Source organism: Embiotoca jacksoni, unplaced genomic scaffold (genome assembly GCF_022577435.1).
Source record: "Embiotoca jacksoni isolate LCO1_2020_lvr unplaced genomic scaffold, fEmbJac1.0.p SCAF_42, whole genome shotgun sequence".
Taxonomy (NCBI): domain Eukaryota; kingdom Metazoa; phylum Chordata; class Actinopteri; family Embiotocidae; genus Embiotoca; species Embiotoca jacksoni.
In genome coordinates, this window is record NW_027185395.1 from 623,439 (window position 1) to 635,000 (window position 11,562).

Sequence of the window (11,562 nt, forward strand, 5' to 3'; positions counted from 1 at the left end):
TGTCATTCTTTTAAAATCATTTTGTACATTAGGAGTTGACTGTAGTGTCCAGGTGGTTTGGTGTTACACCGAACTCTGCGACCCATCAGATTTTGTGCCTGATCCTGTTGGTTAGTTTGAGGCAAGAGGTGTGAGGGTAAGAATATATAAGGTTACAGAATCCGATGGGGAATAGTGTAACACTAGTAGTTTGGTATCATTTAGCAAAATATATAATTTAATTAAGGTTCTCGCAGTACTGTTAGTAAATAGTTGTTTCCCCCCCCCCCTGAAAGTAACGGTTGTAAAGTTAGATTGTATGCACCTGGTAATGCAAAGATTTAAAAAAGAAAATGTGATCGGTAACGCCTATATTTTATATCATAGCTTGTTCATCTCCCTTTATAGGGACCAGAATAGCAAGAAAACAACCACAGCAGAACCATATATCGATGCAATGTGGACTGTTTCTCAATGCAGTTTGTATTTGTGTCATTAGCTGCACTCCAAATCAGTTTTTTTATTTTTTTATTTTCCAAGCAAGGCTGGTTTGTTTACGACATAAAAATGCTTCAGTTTGGTAGACAGCGAGATGATGAGAAAATGGAGCTCATCACACAACTATTCTGACAGGTCTGACGCAGATCAACAAACAGCAAACTACAGATATTAACACCGTCAGCAATGTTATAAAACCCCGACAACAGAAGAGTTGGCTGCTGCCAAGAGTGTAAATAAAAACAGAATGCGATGATTTGCAAATCATGGAAATTATTTAATTGAAAAACAAAAACAACATATTTGTTGATACTGAGACATTTTATTGTTTTATGAAAATATATGGTCATTTATTCAAACAAGTTGGGACAGGGGCAACAAAACACTGGAAAAGTTGTGTGGTGCAAAAGAAAACTGATTAGGTTGATTGGCAACAGATCAGTAGCATGATTGGGTATAAAAAGAGCATCCCAGACAGGCGGAGTTTCTCAGCAGTGAAGATGGGGAGAGGTTCACCACTCTGAAAGACTGCATGGTCAAAGATTTTGGAGATTTCATCATCTACAGTACATAAAAACATTAAAAGATTCAGAGAATCTGGAGAAATCTCTGAACACAAGGGACAAGTCTGGAAACCAATATTGGATGGTGGTGATGTTCGGGCCCTCAGGCAGCACTGCATTAAAAACACACTATTCTGGAGTGGAAATCACTGCATGGGCTCAGGAACACTTGTGAAAACCATCGTCTGTGAACACAGTTCATCGCTGCGTCCACAAATGATGTTAAAACTCTCCAAAGAAGAAACCAGATAGAAACATGATCCAGAAACACCGCCGCCTTCTCTGGACCGAGATCATTGAAGATGGACTGAGGTGAAGTGGACAACTGTCCTGAGGTCTGATGGATCACAATCTGAGGTTATGTTTGGAAATCATGGACGCTGCATCCTCCAGGTTAAAGAGGAGAGGGACCATCCAGCTTGCTATTAGCACAAAGTTCAAAGGCCAGCCTACATGATGAGGGAAAGCTTTGCTCATTTCAACAAGAAAATGCCAGCCACATTCTGCACATATTCCAACAGCATGGCTCCGTAGTAGAAGAGTCCGCTGATAAACTGGCCTCCTGCAGTCCAGACCTGTCAATCATTGAAAACATCCAGAGCATCATGAAATAAAAAACACCAAAATGGACCTTATGAACTGTTGAGCAGCTGAATCCTCTGTCAGGCAAGAATGGGACCACATTTTACTTTCAAAACTCCAGAACTGGTCTTCTCAGTTCCCAGATGTTTACAGTGTTGTTAAAAGAAGAGGTGATGCAGCACAGTGGTAAACATGCCCCCCCTGTCCCAACTTTTTTGAAATGTGTTGCTGGCATCTAATTCAAAATGAGCACATATGTCCCAAAAAACAACAAAAATATCTCAGTTTCAATATTTGATATGTATTCTTTTGTTCTATTTTCATTTTCATATGGGTTTACATGATTTGAAAATCATTACAATCTGTTTCTATTTACATTTTACACAGCGTCCCAACCTTTTTGGAAACAGGGTTGTACAGAGCAGAACTGTGTAAAAAAAACCATTATCAGCTGGGACTAAACGCCTGCATCACATTCTGAATAACAGGCACACAAAGAGGACCAGTACAGATACTGACAAGGTCAATAAAAACTTTATGGATTTTTTTGATGGTCCACCTATCCACTGAGGCGGCGGCCAATGTTTTTTTTTTTTATGTCCCTGTATGCTCGTTAGTCTGTACATCCCTGACGTTACACAATTAGCTGCCTTTATAAGCAATCGCTACAAAGCCATCGTTAGCAGTAACAGCTGTTTACTCTTTATCTTTGGCCAAGAATTTCACCCTTTGTTCTGTTTATAGTTCCATTCATCATCATAAGTGAGAATATGCTCCTTCTTCGTCCTCTCAAATCACTAATATTGAAGCATCAGTGTGTATGTGACTAATGTACAGCTACCAAAGGTGGAGCTGGTTTGGGCTGCTCCATATAAAGTTTTAGAAACAGGGACCAGATACTGTAAATCTGAGCGGTCATGAGAAGATCAGAAGTTGGGATTTGGTTGAATTAAACTGAATTAAACTCAAAGCTGCTGGTAGAATCTGCATTGTGGCATATTGAGTGCTATTCATTCATTTTCATTCATTATTACTTCATCTGAAGAAAAAATTTGACAAACGTAGACAAAACAAACATCATTCAAGTCGATTCAGGGGGAAACTTGGTGCGACTGGTTTGCAGAAGAGTCATGAGTGAAAAAGCAGAGGAATGCGTTCACCCTGTGTCATTATGAAAGAGCACTTTGAAACACTACCATTAAAAGCCTCATTGTTACTGTGAATGTGAAGCTAATTGGACTAACCCTGTGAGAGGGAGCTGCTGAGGCCCGTTAATTTGAAGAGTCGCAGCTGGCTACTCATGTGTGCCTCTACCCGTCCTGGCTGCTTCACTTCCAGCCTTTAATTTAGCGCCGTTAGAAAACCACATAAACAATATGGAAAAGCAATGAGACATCCTAAAATTAGTGTGGATGTTAAAGTTTTCATGCCAAATGTACATATATATATAAAAAAAAAAGGCTAATTTAAAGGCACATTTCATGCCAAAAGCAATCAGAGCATGTAAAGATCAGAGACCATGTTGAAAATGTTCAAGTTTGATGTTTTAATTTGAAGGGTCAGAGAACAGGGGAACATGAAAGTTTTTATGGTTGAAAACAATGCATATATTATGTCTCATACTTCCTGTTTTGAATTTTTTTTTTTGCTATAGAGAGCACAAACTGCAGGCTGCAGGTGCCCAAAGGAAAAAGCTCCCTCCCTTTTAATTAGACCAACTCACCAGATTAGGCCTCATTAGGCTGCAACACTGGAGTGCAGCTGAAGCCCATGTAGGCCTCCAGCGCATCCCACTTTAATTGCTTCCGTAATGGCCACGGCTCGGGCCTTTGAAATCCCATTCCTGTGGGTAATCAGCCATGTTTCTCTGAGAACCACAAGCGTTTCTTTACTTACCCCCTCAGTCTGAAGCAGCTAGCTCTCTGCTACACATGGACTGTAGCTTTTAGCCCAATCCTGCTCATTTCCATCACACATCCATCAATCACATGTTAGATATGGCTGAATGGTATTATTGTTGTTTCTGACAGGACTCATTCTCTTTTTATACACAGTTTAGGGGAATAAAACTCAGATTTGATTGAAAAAAAAAGTGTGAACAGATCAGTTTGAAGTATTGCTGATGTCTGGAAAACAAACAAAGTTTAGAGGTTGCTCTTCTTCATACTTCATCCTCTGGGGACGTGAATGTCAATTCATCCACTATTTGATGATGATGATGATGGTCATTTTTTAACACATATATTACATTTCCAGGTGCCAAGTTCTGCCTTCCAGTCTGTTTCGTGCTCGTATGAAATGTTGGTATATCTCAGAAACATCTTGGAATAATAAGTCTCAAAGTAATAGTGGCCAACACAAACAAATATATTTTAGTTACCAGGCTGTTGTTGCCAGGCTGTTGTTATCAGGCTGTTGTTATCAGGCTGTTGTTATCAGGCTGTTGGTCCACCAGGCTGTTGTTGCTAGGCTGTTGTTACCAGGCTGTTGTTGCCAGGCTGTTGTTATCAGGCTGTTGGTCCACCAGGCTGTTGTTGCTAGGCTGTTGTTACCAGGCTGTTGTTACCAGGCTGTTGTTATCAGGCTGTTGTTACCAGGCTGTTGTTGCCAGGCTGTTGGTCCACCAGGCTGTTGTTACCAGGCTGTTTTTGCCAGGCTGTTGTTACCAGGCTGTTGTTGCTAGCCTGTTGTTACCAGGCTGTTGTTATCAGGCTGTTGTTACCAGGCAGTTGTTACCAGGCTGTTGTTACCAGGCTGTTGTTACCAGGCTGTTGTTGCCAGGCTGTTGTTACCAGGCTGTTGGTCCACCAAGCTGTTGTTGCCAGGCTGTTGTTACCAGGCTGTTGTTACCAGGCTGTTGTTGCCAGGCTGTTGGTCCACCAGGCTGTTGTTGCCAGGCTGTTGTTACCAGGCTGTTGTTACCAGGCTGTTGGTCCACCAGGCTGTTGTTACCAGGCTGTTTTTGCCAGGCTGTTGTTACCAGGCTGTTGTTGCTAGGCTGTTGTTACCAGGCTGTTGTTATCAGGCTGTTGTTACCAGGCAGTTGTTACCAGGCTGTTGTTACCAGGCTGTTGTTACCAGGCTGTTGTTGCCAGGCTGTTGTTACCAGGCTGTTGGTCCACCAAGCTGTTGTTGCCAGGCTGTTGTTACCAGGCTGTTGTTACCAGGCTGTTGTTGCCAGGCTGTTGGTCCACCAGGCTGTTGTTGCCAGGCTGTTGTTACCAGGCTGTTGTTACCAGGCTGTTGGTCCACCAGGCTGTTGTTACCAGGCTGTTTTTGCCAGGCTGTTGTTACCAGGCTGTTGTTGCTAGGCTGTTGTTACCAGGCTGTTGTTATCAGGCTGTTGTTACCAGGCTGTTGTTGCCAGGCTGTTGTTACCAGGCTGTTGTTACCAGGCTGTTGGTCCACCAAGCTGTTGTTGCCAGGCTGTTGTTACCAGGCTGTTGTTACCAGGCTGTTGTTGCCAGGCTGTTGTTACCAGGCTATTGTTAGCAGACTGTTGTTACCAGGCTGTTGTTACCAGGCTGTTGTTACCAGGCTGTTGTTACCAGGCTGTTGTTGCCAGGCTGTTGTTATCAGGCTATTGTTAGCAGACTGTTGTTACCAGGCTGTTGTTACCAGGCTGTTGTTGCCAGGCTGTTGTTACCAGGCTGTTGGTCCACCAAGCTGTTGTTGCCAGGCTGTTGTTACCAGGCTGTTGTTGCCAGGCTGTTGTTACCAGGCTATTGTTAGCAGACTGTTGTTACCAGGCTGTTGCTACCAGGCTGTTGTTACCAGGCTGTTGTTGCCAGGCTGTTGTTATCAGGCTGTTGTTATCAGGTTGTTGTTACCAGGCTGTTGTTACCAGGCTGTTGTTATCAGGCTGTTGTTATCAGGTTGTTGTTACCAGGCTGTTGTTATCAGGCTGTTGTTACCAGGCTGTTGTTACCAGACTGTTGTTACCAGGCTGTTGTTGCCAGGCTGTTGTTATCAGGCTGATGTTGCCAGGCTGTTGTTACCAGGCTGTTGTTGCCAGGCTGTTGTTACCAGACTGTTGTTGCCAGGCTATTGTTACCAGGCTGTTGTTACCAGGCTGTTGTTGCCAGGCTGTTGTTACTAGACTGTTGTTGCCAGGCTGTTGTTATCAGGCTGTTGTTGCCAGGCTGTTGTTATCAAGCTGTTGTTACCAGGCTGTTGTTATCAGGCTGTTGTTGTCAGGCTGTTGTTGCCAGGCTGTTGTTATCAGGCTGTTGTTACCAGGCTGTTGTTATCAGGCTGTTGTTGCCAGGCTGTTGTTACCAGGCTGTTGTTATCAGGCTGTTGTTATCAGGCTGTTGTTACCAGGCTGTTGTTGCCAGGCTGTTGTTATCAGGCTGTTGTTACCAGGCTGTTGTTACCAGGCTGTTGTTACCAGGCTGCTGTTACCAGGCTGTTGTTACCAGGCTGTTGTTACCAGGCTGTTGTTATCAGGCTGTTGTTACCAGGCTGTTGTTACCAGGCTGTTGTTGCCAGGCTGTTGTTACCAGGCTGTTGTTACCAGGCTGTTGTTACCAGGCTGTTGTTACCAGGCTGTTGTTGCCAGGCTGTTGTTACCAGGCTGTTGTTACCAGGCTGTTGTTATCAGGCTGTTGTTACCAGGCTGTTGTTACCAGGCTGTTGTTGCCAGGCTTTCAGATTTCTTTGCTGTTTTTACAGTCTGGAAACTGTGTTCACATATTGGAACCTGTGAATGACGGATCGATCAGCATCTTTTTCCAAATGTAGTTGTGGTGGTGGAATTTCTTAGCACATATGGTGATCCATGCCGATTGGTTGAAGGCTGCTCCAATAGGTTGAGCCGAGGTCTACGCCTGGAGGATGCAACGACTGGAAAGAATTCTCTACAGAGAGCAGCCAGACCCATAAATTTAATTTGGTAAAACCAGGCTAAGTCTCTGGCGTCGAGGTAATTAAAGGCTCTTGCCCCTTTTTGGGAATTTGTGGCACACAGTTATAGCGAATAAAAGAGGGAAGAAAAAAGTGTGGTTCCGTTAAGTCTTCAAATTCAGCATGAAAAAACTCATTGTTGGTGTGTGGGTGGGAGGAACGTTCCCACCACACGGCGACCATCACTTCTCCTAACACGCTGACTAACATGTCTGTTGAATCATATCTAAGTATTGGTATAACTTTGCTTTTGTTCACTTGTCTCTTTGTGTCTGGAAGGAAAACACCCAGCAGCTGAAATCACAACCCAAAAGATCCCAAAAATTTTACTCAAACCCAAAAAATTTCAAAGCTAATGTGTGTCTGTGTGGTTTTTGCAGTTCACCTCCAGCGGTTGTCCCTTTGCTTTTCATGTTCCCTCCTCATTCAACATCCGCTGTAACTGGCTGGATGAAGGCAATAGATGACAAATGGGATAATTCCATGACAGGTATCTTCCTTCAGCCATGCTGATGTGAATCAGTAATGTTGCCACAGCTGTATAAATAAATTCCAATAGTCCTCAGAGAGTTCGTCCCTCCAACGGAGCACTGGACGGATTCTTCTCCTCTCGTTCATCTCAGAGAAGCCAGTTTCTGTAACAGGAACGAAGACATCCAGACTGAACGGAGGGAGGTCAGCCGGTGGAAAAGGAGGAGGGTGCAGAAGAGACAGAAGAGGAAGGTGGGGGAGAAGGCACACATCTGGTTGTCCATCCTCTTCCTCAGCAGACCTGCAAACAGTGAAGAGAGGAAAATAAAACCAGGAAGTAAGCAAGACATGTTAACATTATGAAATATCTTCATTCAATTACAGCTGCCTGAACTAGTTTAAACAAATCAAATTTTTATAGTTGTCTCAGTCAGCCCTAACAAACCCTTCCCATTATCCAGGTCCTGAACTGCCCCCTTATTCAAATGAAGGCTGATTGTATTCCCATATTAATGGTGATTATTGTTATATCATTAAAATAGCATGTCATTAAATGTAAAATAATAATATTTGAACTGCCCAGTTAAATCAAATCTGTTCACATAGAGATAAAAAAAATTAAAAAAAAAAAAAAAAAAAAAAAAAACGATTTATAAGCGTTAAACAAATGCAAACTATTTACTTGGGAAATAAAATGGTCAGTTTTAGTAATTTGGGTGAATTAGTCATTTAAACAGCCCAGAAGGGGCTGCTGTGTATTTGAGGGGGAAAAGTTTACTTATGTGAAGCCAGAAGTCCAACAACACAAAAAAGAAATAATAACTTATCAAACTACAGCAACTCACGGAGGAATGAATTGTGTTTTCGCTGTTACTTGACTAACTGTTGCCATATTTTGTTTAAATCATGCATAGTTATCTCCTCTCCTCCCCTCTTCTCTTTGTATGTATGCTGTGTTACCTTCTGGTCGGGCAGAATGCCGTTGGTCTGCAGTGGAGTGGAGTGTCCGGTGAGCAGACCTCCTCCTGGCCGGTCATGTTCACAGAAGATCGTCCCATTGATGTAGTGGAAGCGATCTCCAGGGACCAGTCGGTTCCTGCAGGTCGCACAGGTGAAACACTACAAACCAAGAGGAACAGTCTCAACCAGGTGAAACACTACAAACCAAGAGGAACAGTCTCCACCAGGTGAAACACTACAAACCAAGAGGAACAGTCTCAACCAGGTGAAACACTACAAACCAAGAGGAACAGTCTCAACCAGGTGAAACACTACAAACCAAGAGGAACAGTCTCAACCAGGTGAAACACTACAAACCAAGAGGAACAGTCTCAACCAGGTGAAACACAACAAACCAAGAGGAACAGTCTCAACCAGGTGAAACACTACAAACCAAGAGGAACAGTCTCAACCAGGTGAAACACTACAAACTAAGAGGAACAGTCTCCACCAGGTGAAACACTACAAACCAAGAGGAACAGTCTCAACCAGGTGAAACACTACAAACCAAGAGGAACAGTCTCCACCAGGTGAAACACTACAAACCAAGAGGAACAGTCTCCACCAGGTGAAACACTACAAACCAAGAGGAACAGTCTCCACCAGGTGAAACACTACAAACCAAGAGGAACAGTCTCAACCAGGTGAAACACTACAAACCAAGAGGAACAGTCTCAACCAGGTGAAACACTACAAACTAAGAGGAACAGTCTCCACCAGGTGAAACACTACAAACCAAGAGGAACAGTCTCAAACAGGTGAAACACTACAAACCAAGAGGAACAGTCTCAACCAGGCGAAACACTACAAACCAAGAGGAACAGTCTCAACCAGGCGAAACACTACAAACCAAGAGGAACAGTCTCAACCAGGTGAAACACTACAAACCAAGAGGAACAGTCTCCACCAGGTGAAACACTACAAACCAAGAGGAACAGTCTCCACCAGGTGAAACACTACAAACCAAGAGGAACAGTCTCCACCAGGTGAAACACTACAAACCAAGAGGAACAGTCTCCACCAGGTGAAACACTACAAACCAAGAGGAACAGTCTCCACCAGGTGAAACACTACAAACCAAGAGGAACAGTCTCCACCAGGTGAAACACTACAAACCAAGAGGAACAGTCTCCACCAGGTGAAACACTACAAACCAAGAGGAACAGTCTCAAACAGGTGAAACACTACAAACCAAGAGGAACAGTCTCAACCAGGTGAAACACTACAAACCAAGAGGAACAGTCTCAACCAGGTGAAACACTACAAACCAAGAGGAACAGTCTCCACCAGGTGAAACACTACAAACCAAGAGGAACAGTCTCAACCAGGTGAAACACAGGCCGTGCTGTCACTTTTCATGTAAGCACATCACAAGCAGATAGATTATTATTTTCCCCACAATGACGGTGGAGGCAGCCCTTCTGATTATATATATTATGTAGTATAATATGAACAAAGCCTTTACGAGACCTTTGAAGTTGAAGTCGATTGACCTGCTGTAGCTGCAGTCCAACCTTCCTCATGGTCGGCATGGATTCCAGGTGCTCTTGTGTGCATAATCAAAAGCATCAAGAGCGATTGCGACAGAGTCTTTGCATTAAAGAGACACGACTTCACATGTTTGTCATTTAAAGTTCGCTGTGAAGGCTGAAGCCGTGGTCTCCTGCCACACTGGAGACTGGAATTACCAGTGAAATTTCCAAGTTTTGAAGTCGGGGGAACATTTGTGTTGGGGAAGTGATCAGAAGTCTGTGAAAGTGGGACAACCCGATGGAACTGGTGCAGCATGCATTCCTTCTGCAGCGCTCGGTGACCCGTGGGGCTCAAAGATGTACTGCAAGGCCTCCAGACCACAACTTTTCAATGTGCTGTCAGCATCATGGTATGAAAATATTCAGGATTCAGGTTGGTCGGGTTGAAAAGTGAACGAGCAGCATTTTGACTAACTTATAAATAACTTGGAGAAACTTTGCAGGTTGGGTGTTAATGTGTATTTTACCAGGTTCTCTTATGAAGTCAGGTGTCTGCTTCCTCCTCTTCACCTCCCTCCTCCATCTGAACCTGCTTCCTCCTCTTCACCTCCCTCCTCCATCTTAACCTGCTTCCTCCCCTTCACCTCCCTCCTCCATCTTAACCTGCTTCCTCCCCTTCACCTCCCTCCTCCATCTCAACCTGCTTCCTCCTCTTCACCTCCCTCCTCCATCTCAACCTGCTTCCTCCTCTTCACCTCCCTCCTCCATCTGAACCTGCTTCCTCCCCTTCACCTCCCTCCTCCATCTTAACCTGCTTCCTCCCCTTCACCTCCCTCCTCCATCTTAACCTGCTTCCTCCCCTTCACCTCCCTCCTCCATCTCAACCTGCTTCCTCCTCTTCACCTCCCTCCTCCATCTCAACCTGCTTTCTCCCCTTCACCTCCCTCCTCCATCTCAACCTGCTTCCTCCCCTTCACCTCCCTCCTCCATCTGAACCTGCTTCCTCCCGTTCACCTCCCTCCTCCATCTGAACCTGCTTCCTCCTCTTCACATCCCTCCTCCATCTGAACCTGCTTCCTCCTCCATCTGAACCTGCTTCCTCCTCTTCACCTCCCTCCTCCATCTCAACCTGCTTCCTCCTCTTCACCTCCCTCCTCCATCTGAACCTGCTTCCTCCTGTTCACCTCCCTCCTCCATCTGAACCTGCTTCCTCCTCTTCACCTCCCTCCTTCATCTCCACTGCATCTGTTTCTTTATTTCTAAGCTCTTTAGACTGTCGCCTACCAACGAGATGCCTGAAACCAGCTCGACGACGAGGTCACGTACATGAGATCAAAGACAAAACTAGACTATAGTTCATTAATATGCATCTTCACCAACGACTGCCGTACAGTGGATCGCCCTCAGGGTTCGAATCTGTCCAGATGATGGACGGACTTTTGACTCTTCTCGGGTCCTCAGGTATTTACTGTATCGAGTGATGGTCGGTGGTGAGTATGCTGATATCGTCATGACGATGTGGTAATGTCAAAGTTGGGAGTGTGATTACATAATCGCACACTCACCTTGAGGTGGTAAACGTTGCCTTGTGCTCGCATCACCATCTCACTGGCAGGGATGGACTGTCCACATGCACTGCAGGCTCCGCTGTGTCCAAACAGTCTGCACATAAAAACACACGTTACTTCAACCACGTTTCAACCAGTAGAACTCACACTTACACTCGGATGCCTGGAGTTGTAAAATCCCGCCTCTGAAAGCATCAAGTATTGTTCTGGCATCTGATGAACTGTTAAACTCTTGGATCTGTTACTCAAACCAGGATATCTCAGTATTTCACCTGAAATAACTCTTCAGCATCAACGCAGCTCTCCTGTAGGAACACGGTGAAGTGATGTTTTCAGTCTGAACGTGTCACTCTGCCTTAAATACACACACGAGCTATTAATACTCAGCACAAAGAAGAAAACACATAATGTGCAGGATTCGTTCTGGTACGTTCACAACCGTACGTCACTGATCACGTTTGGATGTTTTTGAAACCCACCATGTTTACATTCCCTTTAGATCTAATGTGACGGGCCGTTCTCCAA

At 44.4% G+C, this 11,562-nt stretch overlaps 1 protein-coding gene across 2 annotated transcripts in view; it reads right to left on the reverse strand.

Moving 5' to 3' along the window:
* Positions 1-733: 733 nt before the first annotated feature.
* Positions 734-11,562, reverse strand: part of lmo4a (LIM domain only 4a) — a 24,695-nt gene continuing 13,866 nt past the window's right edge. For both annotated transcript variants that reach the window (XM_069168983.1, XM_069168984.1), the window contains 3 exons: positions 11,035-11,131; positions 7,959-8,117; positions 734-7,299 (listed from right to left, as the gene is read on the reverse strand). In XM_069168983.1, coding sequence (XP_069025084.1) covers positions 7,291-7,299; positions 7,959-8,117; positions 11,035-11,131 — 265 coding nt within the window. In that variant the 3' untranslated portion in view covers positions 734-7,290. The remainder of the gene's footprint in view (positions 7,300-7,958; positions 8,118-11,034; positions 11,132-11,562) is intronic.